Source organism: Aythya ferina (assembly GCF_964211825.1).
Source record: "Aythya ferina genome assembly, chromosome: 2".
NCBI classification, from domain to species: Eukaryota; Metazoa; Chordata; class Aves; order Anseriformes; family Anatidae; genus Aythya; species Aythya ferina.
In genome coordinates this window covers 41,741,115-41,758,890 of record NC_140297.1, presented here as the reverse complement: position 1 = coordinate 41,758,890, position 17,776 = coordinate 41,741,115, and the positions used below count along the sequence as shown (strand labels likewise).

Genomic DNA, 17,776 nt, shown 5'->3' with positions numbered 1-17,776 from the left:
CAGGTTTTGTACTGTTGTCTGTCACCATGCTATGAAACATTAATGTTTCTTTTTGCAATGTAGCTACTTTTTTCAGTAATGGTACTGCTGATTAGGCGATCTTTAGGGAGCTGTAATTGAGTGGTGAAAACGTTTGTTTCTCTGTGTTGCATAGCTTCCTCCAGCTTTGCAGTGCAACTTGAAAAGGAGAGTCATTGAAAGATTCAAGAAGTCCCTCTTCAGTCAGCACAGCAATCCTTACAATCTGAAATCAGAAATGAAAAAGGTGCAGTACATCAATTACCATATTTCAAGTTTGTCTCTGATCGTTACAACATGTATTGTAAATGAAGAGGGCCAGCAAAAACAAAATTAATCTCATTAGAGCTCAGAAAGCAAAGAGGAAGGAAAATGTAACATTTTTTTTTTTTTTGTGGCAAAAGCTAATAAAAATAATATAAGCTCTTAATTTATATAAGCTCTTCATAATTTATTATTAGATTGCCAATATTATTCATATTATGGAATGTCTTTCTACTTGAACTATGAGCTTTCATAAAGCACATAAACTGCCCAGAGTATCTTGAATATTGAATACGTTGTCCCATAATGGTGTAGTATCAGCAACAGTTTAGAATCCTCAGTTTAAAAATACTGCAGATTTGCAAAAATTGCATGGCTGAAGAACCATGCCTGTATGTTTTCCAATGACATGCTAGACATTTTCCAAACAGGAAAGAGCTAGTGACTAAAATTCCTACCCAAACCATTCCATGATTCTATGAAATCAGAATTTCTAAGTGTTCCTTCAAAATATCCTGAGACGACTGTAGTCAGCAGAGCATCTGAAAATAGACATCTGTGTACTGTGGGAGACTGTGGAACTATTTCATTTTTTTAATTGATGACAAAGCAATTATTAGATATGTTGCTGTATATAAAATTTGGTGACAAGGATAATTGCTTACCATTCACTTCAGATGTGAGACATAATACCCCTTTCTAACCTAATTTGCTTGTCACCTGTTTGCACTGAATTGTGGAATATTCCAAGTCATTGTTACAGAATTTATTCACCCCAATTACTAAATCTGCTTGCTACTTTTGTATTAAGTTATCTGAAGTGCTTAAGCTCCGTGGAGTGCCTATATAATGTTTACATTGTTGTGCATTTGAAAGATAGTTAAAGATGCTTCTTAGAGCCATCAGTTTCATGCAAATTTGCTATTCTGTAAATCAACCTGGGATTTACATTAAACAAGTCCCATATTTCAGTCATAAAATTAAATCTAAGGAAATGTTTTCTATTAATGTATTGAGTGGATGTTTCCAGGAAAGGGTGCCCAAAAATATGAGAAGAAAAAGGAAGTATTTGTTAGAAAATTAATCTAATTTTCAATTGCCCAGAAATAATGGAACCTATTTATTTATGAATGTATAAATGCTCTCAACTGTAAAATTGTTAGCTTCAAAATTATTGAATTTGTGACCGAAGAAAATGGAAGAAAAACACTATTTAAAAAGTAAATGATAGTAAATTGAAGATGTTTGAAATGCTGACTGCAATTCTGGGTATTTATACCTCAAAGGAAATAGAAAGCAGCAAAAAGTACAGTTAGAAGGATGGGGAACTGATAAGCATTAGTGAATAAATAGGACATATTTTAAGTCAGTAAGAACAAATACATTTTGAGAATTTTACAAAAATCACCACTATAACTATGCTGGGAAACATGAAATGAATTTGGAAGTAACAAAGTGCTTTATACAAAGTGCAGGTTGACAGATTGCAGTGTTCACTAAGTGACTTGGGGGAGAAGGTAGAACATTCATAATTGTGTTCACTACTTTTTCATTAATCTAAAATGTATTGAAATCTCCTTTGACTTCTGATAGTTTGGGAAACACAGAAAGAGGCAGACTGCCTGTCTCAGATTTACATAGGAAAGGGTAGACTGCTTTACAGAAGTCTGATGTGTTGGCAAAAAGGAAGTGTGGAGATTTCAGGTGTCCTTTGCTTCTCTCTTTCTTTCTATCTTGCTCTCTCTCTCTCTCTTTTTCTTCTCCCCTAGCTGCTCCAAGGTTCTCCTGAACTGATTGAGCCCAACATCTTTACAGCAGATTGGTGTGCGGTACTTCTCTCATCAGCTGCAAATACATTAGCACCAGATGATAGAAAAGGTAACAAAACAACAGAATATTGGTAGTGGCATATGTTTCTCTAATAAAGGATATTGGACTGAAGTAGAAAGAATTCCTGCTCTGATCTAAAAGCTATCTATAGAGACAGGAAAGTTGTTGACTATACGAATTTTCTGATCATTTTTTTTTCCCTATGTGTATGTTAGTTTGTTTTTCGATTGTTGGTGAGGTAAGTAGTTTACCATTGTGGAACATTCTACTAAGTTCAGAGAGTATATTTTGAAATTAAAAAGAAATAGCAAAGATACAAATAACACATGGTTCAACCACGAAAATTAACAGAAATTTTTGTCACTGAAAACGTCCTGCTTAGGATTTGCCTGTCTTTTCATGTGATTTTTAAACAAATTCTATTTAAACCCTTTGTTGTTCTGTCACATTTAAATCCTAGTAATCCTGACATGAGACAATTACCTATCTGAATCAAACCCTAGAAACTTGGAGAGAAATGTACGTGCTATACTACACCTTTATAGTGTAAAGAGTGTACATATACTTTAGAAAATAAATAGAGCCAAATACAATTCGGACTAGAATTACTCATTGTTAAGTCATTAAGTCAAACCTACTATCACAGGCAGCATCCAAGGTGGGGAGCCATAATTCCTAGTTCAGAGACTTCTGTCATTTGCCTCTTTGTGCAATACAGCTAAGAAAATATTGAAGGAGCCTAAGGGAAATGCACAACTTGCATTTTGTCATCGGTGCCATTTCCATTCTTCTAAATGCAGAAAAAAATATGGCTGCAATTCATAAACTAGAGGACATAGTATGGTTAAAAACTGTTGTTCCGGAAAGAAGGGTAAGAAACCTTGGTTTTGCTGGCCTCTGTGTTGAAATTGGCATATAAATTCCACAGATTATTGTAAAAGTAAAGAATAATACTAGGTGTTGAGTGTGACATTTGGATAAGAAACAAATCCCTAACAGTCGCTTAACTTATGAACTTTATTTTGTTCTTAAAAGAAAAAAAGCAAATTGATTAGGTGTTCAATATTGGTAATTTTTGATTCTCTTAACATGCAAACAATACTTTTGTCCTCACAGTTTGCTGCTGCAAGTGTACCCTTTTTACTGCAAGTAAACTGCAAGTGGGGAAGAATAAGTTACATTGCTATGTTCTTTTACTGCAAGTGGGGAAGAATAAGTTACATTGCTATGTTCTTTTACATTAAATATATATATATATATATTTAAATTAATATTTTTTCATCAGTTATCACATTTTATAATGTGATAACATCTTGTGACTCAAATGTTCATGGAATACCTTAAGATCCCTTCTGCTTTTGCCAAGGGGTCATTGTGATCAGTGGAATAAACTGCTGATAACCTAAATTAACAATCATCTGACATGTCATTAGAGAACTGCTAAAAAAAAATAATGAAGAACCATAAACTCCAGATTCAGTAGTATAAAATTACATGCCTCTTATTTTAAGGTATTGTTGGCACTTCTGACATAGCAGAAGGGATGACATATGAACAGTTGCAGGTAAGCTTTATATATATATATGTATTAATGTATTTTATTGCTTTTAATAAAGGTAATTTACTGAAATTAATTTCTTTTAATTTGTAGACCATAATTGAAGAGATTCTAGAGGAAAGTAGTTATTACAATTTCTCTTCAAACAGGTGAGTCTGAGTGTACAATTTGAAAAGAAAAAGTTAATTAAGATGTGCTAAAAGTTAACATATCATCTACCTGTTTGAATGATTGCAATTTCAGTTGAAAGTTAGTGCAATGCATCGTTATTATAATACATGGATGCATAGACTGGAAGAAATTGATATGGTACATTTAGTTAATATAAGTTGTTTTGACCACATGGCCACATTTGTTTCCTTCACTCAGACAGTAGACTGGTAGACGTTTGGCAGCAATCTCCTTAATTTTTTGTTGAATAAAACCAGAGATGAATGTAAGTTTTATTTTAATAGAAGTATATTTTATAGGGCTAAAAAGATGAAGCTAGCATATATAGTAAAGCGTTTGAGTACAACTCAGAAAGCAGAAAAAGTAGTTGCTATCACAAAAGTGCAGGGGATGAAAAAAAAAAAAAGTTTTTTGAAACTGTGTGTATGCCTTGTCCTAGAGGTAAGTCTTCGCAGCAAGAACCCTTGGAGAAACACAAGAAAGAGAGTATATGAAAAATACTTAGTGTTTCTTGTTCTCTTTACCTGTTAGCTTGTATTTATTACCTCAGGTATTCTTTAGTGAAAAAAAAATAAATAATAATAATTCACTGCTTCTACCAGGTCTTCCTTGTCTTTGCAACAATCTGCATTTTAATGCCTGGGAGACCACCTGGGAGTTATCTTTTCTAAAAACAACAACAAAAAAATGACCAAACAAACCAGAAAAAAAAAAAAATCCTCTAAATTCTGATATTAAGAGGTTTTAAGACTTTGTATTTCCTGGTTCTTCACTAATATTTTTCAGTTATCTGTTATCTCTGCATTTTTTTCTGTGTGGAACTATTTATTGACTACAGCTAGAGAAGTTTCAAATGTTAATCTGAATATTTTTATAGAATACTCACTAAATTGGAATTCCAGCTTACAAATATCTTACAGCTGCCAGTCATTAAGTATTGAAAAATCATGATTCAGAACTCCCAAAATAAAATAATAATTTGCTCTTTAAACCTTCAGGGTAAAATTGAATCATGTTTACAGATCACTTTTGCAGCTATAAGGTCTAACAAATGTTAGTATTTAAATTTTTGTCCTGATCACATGCTCCCAATATTTGGAGCTGTAAAAAAATCAAATATTGTGCAACTTAGAAAAACAATATGAAAAAGGCTGTCCTTTTTAACACTGAGATCTAGCAAATGTACAAATGTGGTGTGTAGACATTTAATTCACGCACTGGCAAAAGCATCTTATTGCAATTTACTTTAATGATGCAGATGTATATTGAATATGGGCATGAGTATTTTGCACAAACTACTATGAAAATAAGAAATCTATTAATAAAAATGTAAAGGACATTTAAAGATTACAGAAAAATATGTTAGTACTTACAATGTATAACACAAGAATGCCACATGAGACTAACAGCAGTGCAATAATTAACATTGCTTTTTTTTTTTTTTTTTTTTTTTTTTTTTCTGGTGACAGCATTTATTTGGGACTTTGTATTTTTCCTGCTGTGCCAAAATTCCCTACGGAGTTGTTGATCTTCAGACTCTTAAGATATTTTTGTATGTTTTGGGAAATTTTGTTTCAGAGGAGACAAAAAATTATTCTTCATAGCCACATGGGATGACAGTGTAGAATAGGATGTTTTTTCCCTATGCCATATTTATCCTGTAGGGGGAAAGAGCAAGTAGTACATCTTCACATATTCATAAAGGCTGGAGAGGAAGGCCAGTGAATGCTCAACATCTTTCTTCACATTGTGTTTCCCCTGAGTCATACAACTTCTCCAGTAGTGCTGATAATGTGTTATTCGCAGGCAGTGCTGATTTGTACTTCGTTCATGGGGCTTGTAGCAAAGCCAAAATTGATTTTAGAGTGGGAGAAAGGAATGAAGTGAAATCTCCTTAGAAGTTTAGAAGTATGTTGTCTAAATTTGATATTGTTTGCTTGTTTTTGCTTCTTATTTACAACTGTTAATGTGTGCATGTAACAGCTACTGTAGACTTTGACCTACTCCAGTGCATGTGCGTCATTCTAGCATGCCCTAGCTTTAGCTGGCAAATGCAGAGCAGCCACACCTAATTGTTGGTCTGTCATCAGCAGCAATACATGCTCTTGATTTTTCACTATGCTGTTGAATCGTGTTATTTGTCATGATGCATAATTACATTTGGTTCCCCTGTCACTATTACATTAATTCTTTTCTGGCCAATGTTTTACTCCCAAATTAATTAATATTTTTCCCTCTCTGAAAATTGGTACACCACGCTTTCATTGTCAGGAACATCTGTCTCTGTTTCCAGAGGACTTACCATATTTTCTAGAATATGCTTCACTCAGTACTATTTAGAGCTTTCAGCATTTTTTTTCTTCTCATACTTTGTCCAAGTAGTCAAGCAGTGCAGTTTCAATAGCTTTTGAATTCTTTATGGTTCATTTGTCTAGCAGACATGCTAGGGTTCTTCCCAACAGTTCTCCAAACAGTTTAAGCAGGCTAGAAGGACAAACCTCAGTATGCAGCTTGTTTGGGACTTTCACAATGGACATAAAGAATGGTAGTGTATCTAGCAGAAAGGCAGATCACCTTTCCTTCTGCCCATAACACAATTCTAGGTCTTCTGATAGAATTGTGAAAAAAATGAATTCTAAAGGAGTTGCATCTTTGTCAGTGACATGGATGGTGGGATCAAGTGCACCCTCAGCAAATTTGCTGACACTGAGCTGTGTGGTGTGGTTGACATGCTGGAAGGAAGGGGTGCCATCCAGAAGGACCTGGACAGGCTTGAGAGGTGGCCCTGTGCAAATCTCATCATGTTCAACAAGGCCAAGTGCAAGGCTCTGCATCTGGGCTGGACAAATCCCAAGCACAAATACAGGCTGGGCAGAAAATGGATTGAGAGCAGCCCAGAGGAGATGGACCTGGGGGTGTTCGTGGGTGAGAGACTCTACATGAGCTGACAATATCGAGTCCCTGAACCTCAAGGCTGGGCTTGGGGAAACAGAGTCCCTCCCACTGTAAGTGAAGAGCAGGTTCAAGACCACCTGATGAAACTGAACAGGTACAAATCTGTGGGGCCTGATGACACACATGGTCTGAATTTTTGGGTTGACGCGTGTGGTGCCAGGTGTTGGACTTGATGATCCTTGTGGGTCGCTTCCAACATATTCTATGACATGCATCCCAGGGTCCTGAGGGAACTGGCTGATGTAGTTGGCAAGCCTCTCTCCATCATATTTGAAAAGTCCCAGCAGTCAGGTGAAGTTCCTGGTGACTGGAAAAAGGGAAACATTGCTCCAATTTTTAAAAGGGATGGAAAAGAAGACACGGAGAACTACAGACCAGTGAGTCTCATCACAGTACCTGGGAAGATCATGGTACAGATCCTCCTCGAGGCAATGTTAAGGCACATGCAGTACAGGGAGATGATCTGAGATGGCTAATATGGATTCACCAAGGACAAATCATGCCTGACCAGACTGGTGGCCTTCTATGACGGAGTTGACTGCATCAGTCAACAAGGGAAGACCATCTGACTGACAATTGCTTACCTGGACTTCTGTAAGACCTTTGACACAGTCCCATATGACATTTTGATCTCTGAATTGGAGAGAGATGGATTTGAAAGGTGGACTAGTTAGTGGATAAGGAATAGGCTGGATGACCACAAGCCAGAGTTTTGGTCAATGGCTCTATGGAAGCTAGTAACGAGTGGTGTCCTGCAGGGGTCCATATTGGGACCAGTGCTGCTTAATAACTTTATAAGTGATATAGACAATAGGAGTGCACCCGCAGCAAGTTTGCAAATGATACCAAGCTGAGTGGTACAGTTGAAGCAACAGAAGGAAGGGAAGCCATCCAAAAGGAACTGGACAAGCTTGAGAAATGGGTCTTTGTGGACCTAATGAGGTTCAATAAGTCCAAGTACAAGATGCTGCACCTGCGTCGGACAATCCCACACATGAGGACAGACTGGAAGAAGAACTCATTGAGAGCAGCCCTGCAGAGAAGTACCTGGGGGTTCTGGTGGACGGAAAGCTTGACGTGTCAGCAATGTGCACTTGCAGCCCAGAACGCCAACTACATCCTGGGCTGCATTAATAGAGGCATGGCCAACAGGTCAAGGGAGGTGATTGTCCCTCTCTGCTCTGCCCTCATGATGCCCTACTTGGAGCTTTGTATCCAGGTCTTGGACCCCTGCACAAGAAATATGTGGACCTGTTAGAGCAGGTCCAGAGGAGGGACAAAGATGATCAGAGGCTTGGAGCACCTCTTCTGTGAAGAAAGACTGAGAACTGGGGCTGTTCAGCCTGGAGAAGAGAATATTCTGGGGAGACCTTGAAGTGGTCTTACAGTATTTAAAAGGAGCTTATAAAAAAGATGGAGAGTGATTTTTTTTTTTTTTTTTACATGCGTAGATACTTATAGGATGAGGGGGAATGGCTTTAAACTAAAAGAGGGCAGATTTAGATTAGATATCAGAAAGAAATTCGTTACTATGAGTGTGGTGAGAAATGAAACAGGTTGGCCAGGGAAGCTGTGGATGTCCCATTCCTGGAAGTACTCAGAGTCAGGCTGGATGGAGCTTTGAGCAATGGTGGGAGGTGTCCCTGCCCATGGCAGGGGGGTTGGAACTAGATGATCCTTAAGGTCCTTTCCAACCCAAACCATTCTGTGATTCTATAAGGCTCAAAAGTCTTCAGAAAACATATGAGAAAATCACAAACTTAATTGGTAAAGTTGAAAATTCCTAAAGCTATTTCTTCATTTCAGGGACAATTTCTTCAGGATTTCTGAACAATTTAACGTGACAGTGTCAGTTCCATATGTTGGAAAGCTGCAAGGAGAATTCTGTTTTGGAACAAAGACTTCCACAGCTGTTGTGCAACAACATGGGACATGTGCTTTTGCTAAAAGTGCTATTAAAAGCAGAAGAAATAGCTTGATGTCATATACTGTACTAATGCAATTTCCTACTTCATCATGAAACAGGCTTTATACAAAAAACATTCTTAAAATATTTTTTCTTTACTTTCTGCTTAGGGGGGATTTTGTGTTTAGTGTTTCTTTCCTGTCGCTGTTGCCTTTTGCTGTTCCCCCGGAATTCCAGGAATGGGACACTAAATCTTAGCTGGGGGCAGTGACATGAATCTTGTAGCAAGATTAATTAACTGTATAAAGGGTTAAAAATGATTCAGCCAACTTTATTTGGTGTGGATTAAAACATGAATTCTTTAGAAAATGAGACAGGTTCATAAGAAAAATATCATGCTTTCCCCCATTTCATTATAATAGTAATTACTATCTCAATAGCAGTCATTTCATTTCATAGGGATTAATGACCAGCTGAGGATAATGACTCTCAGCTTTATCTCGAATGATCAACTCGTGCCCATTTATCACTAATGTCCTGAAATTATTCAGAGCTCCAATTTTGTTATGTATTTATACAGACATTTGGTAAACATGCATAAAAAAATGTAGTGTTTTGAAATTATTCTAATCACACCATTTGTGCCAGTCTTTCTTTTTTTTTCTTCTATTCAGATTTAATATTATACCACATAAGTGAGAGGCAGTGAGAGGCACCTTGCTGTTGAGTCTGTCATTTATGAATAGGACAAGAAATATTAGTTTCAAACTTTCATCGCACTTCTTCATATTGGAGTAGATATGTAATACGGAAATTGATGGAGAAGTCTATTTTTAATCAGTTGCATTAAGAGACTTAATCCAAGCACAACTCACTTATATGATAGAAGATTTGTCATATCATAAATAAACAAAAATAACAATGGTCAAAGACAGTGGTTGTGTTCAGCTGGGTGCCATAGCTCATATAAGAGGTCTGCTTACAAGAGAAATCTTCCAGTATTTATTTCATAGGACAAAAACAGTTGCAATGCAGATAAGAATAGATGGCAAAATTGTTCATAATTAAATGCATATATTAATATGTTGTCAGTTATAATTTTCATATCTTTGTTCAGTGAAATCTTTTCCATTGTTATTGAAGTTTTTGAATGAAAGAAACAAGCATTCATGTACTTAGAGCTTTTTCACAAAGAGAAAAACTGTCAAGTCTGGTTCTAATGATAGCTATACATTTTTAACTACTCAAAGAATAGCACAAGGTATTACTCACAAAAGGATAATATAGCTCAGTAACAACATATAATTCTGAATTTTGGCTATTTGAAGCAGCTCTCATTTGTGACTGGGGCTATAGTCCATGGGTATATTGTCTGAAAATACAGATGCATTTCTTGGGCTTTTTCTGTCTGCAAATTCTCACCATGTCAGCTATTTATTTTTCAACACTATTCTGTTTGTTTAATTGTGTTGCATGACCAAAGAATTCAAATTTGTTTTTAGCTTAGTTAACGTTTTTTTTTAATGTTCTAGAACAGACCAAACTAGCCAGTAGATGAAAAGTACGCAGCTCCAGTGCTTCTGAAATCTAAAGTGAATTTTTTGACTTTGTGATATCTTCGCGATTTATGACACTACTACTTTTTTTTTTTTTTTTAATTTTGGTACCACTTTCTGTTAATGTTGCCTGACATTTTCTGTTAATTGTTTTCTTCTTCCAAATGATAGTCCATGTTAATTCTTACTTATTGTATCTCATAAACACAAAAGAATATTGTTTTGGGCAGGAATGTTTATCTAAGTTGAACCAGCAATCTGTTGGTTTGTATTTCTCCACAGTGTGGTAAAAAAGCAAAAGCTCAGCAGTCCTGCTTTGTTTTGTTTTATTTTGTTTTATTTTAAACATCTGTGACTGATAGAGTGTTTGGTCTACTCAGTTGCAGGTCTGTGTGGCACTGTAAGCATGCAACCCTGTTCCCACAGAGCAGCATTCACTACACTGTTTAAGCTGACTGTCCTTCCACTGAGAGGCAGTATTGGCTTACCTTTCCTAAATAAGAAATTTTCCACAGAAATTAGAAAAAGGAGAAGTAAGATGAAAACATGGAGTCACAATTGATTCTAGCTTCAGTTTCATCCAACTCTTAGGATAAGGCAGTGATTAACTCCTGTCACATTGATGTATAGAGTTCCAATGACAATGAAATATGTGGCCAGCAAATGGGTTGAAGACATTAACTGAATAAAGTTCACCACTGCATACAGTGATAGGCATACTGCACTTTTTTGTGCTTTCTAGAGACAAAAACTTTATTAAGTTGTTACAGCCACGCTAGTATTGGCCATACTCAAAAGAGAAGATATGTGAGAAGTGCCAAGACCTCCTGTTAATAGTTCAGTGGAGCTCTAAAGATATATTGACATAAAATAGAGAAAATGTATGCCTTAGATGCTAGGGTATTAGCACTTGCACATTGCAGAATCAGATGGCCAATTGTAAAAAAGTTACTGCTTGCTGAATCTTTAGAGAATTGCAGGAATGTTCCTGTCATTTCAGGGATGCATAGTAGTCCAATGACACAGAAGGAGGATTTTAATTCTTCTGATACTACAATATAAAAACAAAACACTTTTCTCCCTTTGGTTAGTAAGTCAGTCTAATTAAGATTTTTATTTCAGGCTCTTTTCTGTGAACCAGCATGATAGGAGCTGTAGCATAAACTGTTTAGAGCTCTAGCAGATAGCATCAAGATTACTAGATTTTGCTAGCATCAGGGCTGCTACATATAAATTACTTGGATTTAGAACTTGGTTATAATTCATGAGATTGTGTTGGGCAGAACAGAGAAGTGATCCATGAATCCTTCTGGTGTAAGTACCAAAATAATCTGATCCTGTGGCAGGACTATGAATGATGCAAAACATCTCTCTTCACTCAGTTTGCTGAAGATTCTCTTTAGCAATAAGGTAGGCAAGGAAGGAGGTGCATTTCAGTTCTTTTGCTGAAAAAAAAATAATAAATGAAGACTTGTCTGGACTACTATAGGATTTTGGATGCCTGGTAGGTACTGGTTCATTGATACAGTTTAGTGATGATACACAAAGTAAGTGGTCTCCTAACAGTGGAAATGCCTGAAGTCCACACTGTCTGTAGCAAAAGTGCATGTTTATGAAGCTGTCTGTCAGCATTTGGACTGTCGGAATGACTGTTTTCAACACTAGGCAGATGGCTCTGATCCCTTGCAGAGATCACATGCCCTGAGCTCTCAGACGTTCTTATATGAGCTTCCCATCTTTGAGTGGAAGCATCTGTCATCACAGACTTGTTTGGCTGAGTTAATATGGGTGTGCTCTTGCAGTTCTGAAATGGATCTTTCTACTAGTTTAAGGAAAAGATTTACTCTGGGACTAACTTCTGTGTGTCTGAGATATCTACTTGGCAGAGTTCTTGTACAGAGCATAGATAAAGTCTGTCAAATAACATTAAATAAGAAGGCAGGTTCCTACCCAAGGCAATTGAAAAAGCTTGCTGTAGTCTGGAGTCATCCTTGTGCTAGCAGAACTGTATCTTACACTGCTTTTTTGAACAATATACTGAGTTGAAATGAAGGGGAAATTTCCCTTCCTCCCCTTCCTTCTTTCCCTTCCTTCTCTTTTATGGTTTGGTCCAGCTAGGTCAGTTTATCTGAAAGGAATGTAATACCTTTCCACGTCACAGCAAGATGCAGTTAAAAGGAGTTTTAGGGATAGGCTTACTTTCTTTTAAGGCTAAGTGCAAGATAACCTGAAAGTTTTCTAACAAATGAAACCCATGATTAGCCTCAGTGTTTAGAAATCACAATCATTCAAAGTTAAAACATTTTTAACTGTCTCAAGATATCCTGATGACTGGTAGGATGGTTGATGATTGATTGTTAAACAGGTTGTTGTTTTGATATAGCAGTGTAGGATACAACCAGAGTTATTCTGGGATGTCAGTATGCTACTAACTGTCACAGTGTTCCTCAAAATACTGTAGTTGCATTACTTTTCCATGAAGACTGCATTTTTACCAATAGAACTTGTATTTATAGATAAGGGAAAGCCAGATCCTTATGGCTCTGACATAGTAATCCTTAAGAGAAGATAATTCTTAGGCCTCATCAGCCTGAGTTTTGAAATTTATTTTAAAATATTTTACTTAAATCTAATTATCTGGAAATTATGAAAAATCAAGGAATAGCTGTTTGTCTTACTGGAATTTTGTATCTGTAAAAATGCCATGATCTCCTGAGTTTTCCACGTTTCCATGGAGTCCTGTAACTATAGAAATCTGTGCTACTGAAGGAGCTGAAAGATTTTAGCTTTTAAAGCACTGGATGAAGATATTAAAAATATGAAGCTTTGCCCTACACTGCTTGCCCACATTAAAAAAGATAAAAGGAATTCTACTGACACTTTATTAGTGTTGCATTAGAACAAGGATTTCAATTTTTGGCCAAGAAAGTACATCTTTTGTCACAAGTATGACTTTAACTGTTCTCTTAGAAATTTGTGCCGGTGTAACCAAGTTATAATTTTAAGAAATCGCAGCATGTATATGTTGAAAAGTAGTCTTGACGGAGCACAGAAATGTTATCAGATCAAGTCAAAAGTTTATCTGATCATTGAAAAATAACATCTGTGCAAAGAAATAACTAGCGACTGATGAGAAGAAGGCCAGGAAGTGAGCAATAGGTAAATCTAATGCAGAGTCAAGAACAGCAAGAGACAAAATACAAGAATCCTGGAGGAGATACTGGTATGTGGAAGGGAAGAACCTGTGGCTGGGACAGACCAGGTGAATAGAATGGTTTTCAGTAAAGCCAGATGATAGAAAACATAGGCCTACAAAAGAGCCATGCAGAAAAGCAGGCAAGTTCAAAAGCTGAGACAGAACGTTGAGCCTCTGGCAACTGGTGCACTCAAGTGCAGTGTCTTTTCTTATGTTGTCAGAAAAGAGCATGTGTCATCATCATCTGGTGCTGGTCCTCATGTGAGGATAGCTACCCATACAGGCTAGAAGCTATTTATTAACTTAATGACGGAGTCTGCGCATTGCAGTTAATAGTTTCTGTCTTGTAGATGACTTGTGTGGGTGATATCACAACAAAAAGCCTGGAGAGGGGTTCTTTTATGGTGAAAAAATTAGGAAACAACACACACAAACCTTTATGTTAAGTATTATTATTAACTATATTGCAGAAGCTGTGATTGAAGAAAGGTATAGAAAGTACTCTTCTGAAACATGGTAAATATTTTTGGGGTGTGACTACATCCTATTTTTTGCACAGATACAGTGTCTCATTAATTATTATGTTATCCACATATGGGGCTGAATGAAATTTTGCTGTCAGCCTTTTGTCTGTGTGTTTTCTCTTATGTGTTTTCCATCTTAAATAATGACCTTTCAGCTAGGGATTTAAATGTAGCAGAAGTTATTTTTAATACGTTTCATTTCCTCATTACTTGAACACTGCTGTATCTTTCAGTACTTCAGTAATCAATGTAATGCTCTGCATCCTGAGAGGCTGTTTGTATAGAGGCACGTATGAAAGGGCTTTGGATATCTGGGTTATACTTGCTGTAAACTTATGTCAAGGAAAATGTTCTGAAGAGGTTTTGCTTTTGAAATAGAGACAAAAGGGAAACACCTATTTTACTTTCTTGCAGCACCATTTATGAGATGAAGTCTTTTACATATGTTAACAGGATAATTCTAATAATATAATTCAACCTGATTCTGAGGTAGTCTTCATCTCTATAAAGTCAAAAGAAGTGGCTCGAACATTTTCTGTGCTAATTTTCTGTGTACCATTCTAGAAAGGAATTAGAAGAGGAGAAGGAAGTGATGTTAAAGACTTTCTTTCAGCTAATTCTCCATTATGTTGAAGTCTCTGGAGGTGTTACATCAGCAGCATAAGTTAACACTGGCCTGCAGATGCAGTATGTTGCATTCGGGCCTCATTGATTAGCTGTGGGAGACCTTTGCACCATGCTGCTCTAATTCTATTTGTATGCAGTGCAGACAAGTCCATAAATTTTGAGTCAGAGGATCATTAGGCAAACTAAATCCCTGTGTATAGCATAAATGATAGAATTTCACACAGAAATTTCTGCATCAAACTCTGTTCTAAATTCTGAAATAAAATATTTATTTGGATAGACTTATGAGGTTCCTTCAATTGTGCGTTATAGTCATAGCATGGTAGCTTTCTGCTGATAGTGCAGAGATTGATCCCAGGCCTGGTGAGTGTGAGTAGCAGGGAATTTTTAGTTCCCACACATATTAACTAGCTTCTTTTCCCCCACAGGTATTTCTACTATCCAACGAAGGACTATCCAGCAAAAGAAGAGAACTCATAATTCTGAACAGAGTTCAGAACTGTTTCTAGTAAAGTCAAACTGCCTGTGTTTCAGCTGATGCTGTCTGATTACCAAAGGGGGCAAATTTTGCTCGTTAAATAGCAATGAGAAGGAATTCAAGTGTTGGACAGCTTCAAGAAACCTTGTGATTTTTCAGGATGATACTGTTAACCTTAGCTTTGTTTACAGCATAAGCACTTTACACAGAACCCTGTGAACAATGCTTCCAGGTTTATACATTATGAGGAAAACATGAGTCCCAGCAGTACGTACCTTCTATTTTTTTTTTTTTTTTTTAAAGAATTGATGCATAGTGAAGTTTTTCATAGTTCAAAGCCTGTAGACTTATTTATATCCACTCATGTCTTCCAAGGGAAGAAAAAAGCTTTGCAATATCACCAGACAGAAAATATACGTAGGTTCCCTGTATGAAAATTAGAAACAGATTAAACATTGACAATATGATTTTAATATTTAGATTTTCTTTACTTGCATTTAGGTAGTTGCAAATTCTAATGCTTGTATGACATGTTAATAGTCATTATTTACAACTGGCATAGCACCTGGAAGGACTGTTATTTTAAAATAGCTGTTTTTACAGCTATTTCAAAATGTATGTATATTATATGTCAATGTTTAGGCATGAATTTTATAGATATGTGTATATGAAGTGTCATATGCATATATTTTATATACACATTCATTTATTAACAGGTTAAATGAAATACATGCTTTGCTAATCAAAACTGTAGCACTAAAAAGAACTTTGAGAATTTGAATATTTATTCACTCTATATTAAATGGAGAGAAAAATCTCACTGTAGCAGCAAGAAGTTTTTTTTTGTGTGTGTGTGTGTGTGTGTCTACAATTCAGTAAGGAATACTTATAAACTACAAAGGCTTTTCTACCCAGTTGATGCTGTGGCAATCTGAACTGTTGAAAATAACTGGAAAGTGCTTGCTGACATTGTTGAAAATTATTAAAGTTATGGCCATCATATGATTATTCATAAGTAATTTGATACAGAGGTACAATCTGTGCTTTTCAAAGGCTGACGAAGATTGTTCCCCATCTTCCCCAACTCCAGTATTTTGTTTTTAACTACAAATTGCTAACTAGCATTCGTTTCCTAACAACTCAAGAGTATTCAAGGTATTATTGCTATTCAAGGTATTCAAGTAATTCAAGGTACTATTTCATCTATAATGCATGACTTACAATCCAAATTGTGAAGTGGTGAAAAAGGACTCTCTTTTCATATACATACATGTATTATGCAAAAAGTCATCAGGTGCTATCTTTATCTTTTTTCCTAGAATGGAGAAAGGGAAAACAGTATGGTTAAATCTGTTGGATTATAAGGTAAATCTACACTGTATATAGCTGCCATTGGAACTGATTTCACTGGTCTTTTATCCTAAACGTTGATATGCTAGTCCTACTCAAATTGCATTTCACTTCTCATGATCAATTTTCCTTAATGTAGTATGAAACAGGTCTACGCTTAAAATTGTAACCTATTTTAATATCTTTACGCAGAAATGTCTTATAATTTTTAAAAGTCAGACTGTAATGAATTCATTAGAAATACTTTCAACCTTTTTTCAAGAATGTTTTGAAGTAGCATTGTTTATTTTTTATCTGGATGCATGTGATAGTACAGTGTTCATATGTGATGGCATTATTTTTGTTTAGAAATTAATATGATGACTCCTATTATATTTCTCTTAATATATTTATAGTGCTGTTAACTTTGAAGCAAATGTTGTGCTCATTTTTGACAGTAAATGATGGAGTACTAGACGGTGGCTAGCAAAGGAGAGCAAACTTCTTTCCAGTAACTACAGGATGGGATGTAGATTGGTGGCATGTACAGCTGGATCTACCAAGGCAAATCAAACCAGAGAATCAGTGGCCTTTTCTTTTCCTTTATTGAAGTTCAACGAGATTTTTTTTTCTCCCTGGTTGCAACTGAACTGATGTGCTGGCTGCTGTAGAAAAGAGCTGAGACTTTTTTTAAAGCATTTCTTGAAAGTGGTCATTGCCCTTGTGCTGTTAATGATTTTAAAAGCAGCACCAGTCAAATCAGTGGAATGATAAGGAAAATGACTGCATTAAAATGGTAGACAGTTTGTATAATGTGGCTCAGTTGACCCTGTGTGCTCCTGTATGTGTTATGAAGCATGCCACCAATACCATCAAAAGTCAGAAATGCTAAGTGTACACAGACAGATATTTTATTGCTCTGAACAGTGTTGAAACCAGTCATTTGATTGTTTCCAAACTATTAAGGTAGGAATTGCTTAAAAAATGGATATTCACATAGAATTATACGAGTAATTTACTGAGGGTAAATATGAAGAATACTTCCTATTATTTTATTTTGACTTGCCAGTGAAGTCTTGCTACAAAGAATATCTATTCTCTTGTGCTATTTTCTTATAAATAGGAGTTCACAAATATCCTTTGGGCATCATTTTGTGAAAATGAAATATCTGTGTATGTCATTAGATTTAAACTATAAGTTGCAAAAGATGTCTTCTGTAGTAGATGGTGTTTGTGATGCAATACGGCCTGGAAAGAGCTGCAAGTAGTCCAGATTTTTTTTCTTTGCTCATCTAGATCACTATTGTGGGCCCTTAAAATAGTCTGTCTTGGATGCACGTCATTAAATCCTAACCCATGTATCT

The 17,776-nt window shown here is 36.1% G+C and overlaps 1 protein-coding gene across 2 annotated transcripts in view; it reads left to right on the top strand.

Moving 5' to 3' along the window:
• The window catches only part of NEK10 (NIMA related kinase 10), a 103,066-nt gene extending 87,022 nt beyond the window's left edge, over nucleotides 1-16,044 (top strand). For both annotated transcript variants that reach the window (XM_084508487.1, XM_084508488.1), the window contains 5 exons: nucleotides 155-265; nucleotides 2,052-2,160; nucleotides 3,624-3,676; nucleotides 3,764-3,819; nucleotides 15,034-16,044. In XM_084508487.1, coding sequence (XP_084364613.1) covers nucleotides 155-265; nucleotides 2,052-2,160; nucleotides 3,624-3,676; nucleotides 3,764-3,819; nucleotides 15,034-15,085 — 381 coding nt within the window. In that variant the 3' untranslated portion in view covers nucleotides 15,086-16,044. The remainder of the gene's footprint in view (nucleotides 1-154; nucleotides 266-2,051; nucleotides 2,161-3,623; nucleotides 3,677-3,763; nucleotides 3,820-15,033) is intronic.
• The last annotated feature ends 1,732 nt before the right edge of the window (nucleotides 16,045-17,776 follow it).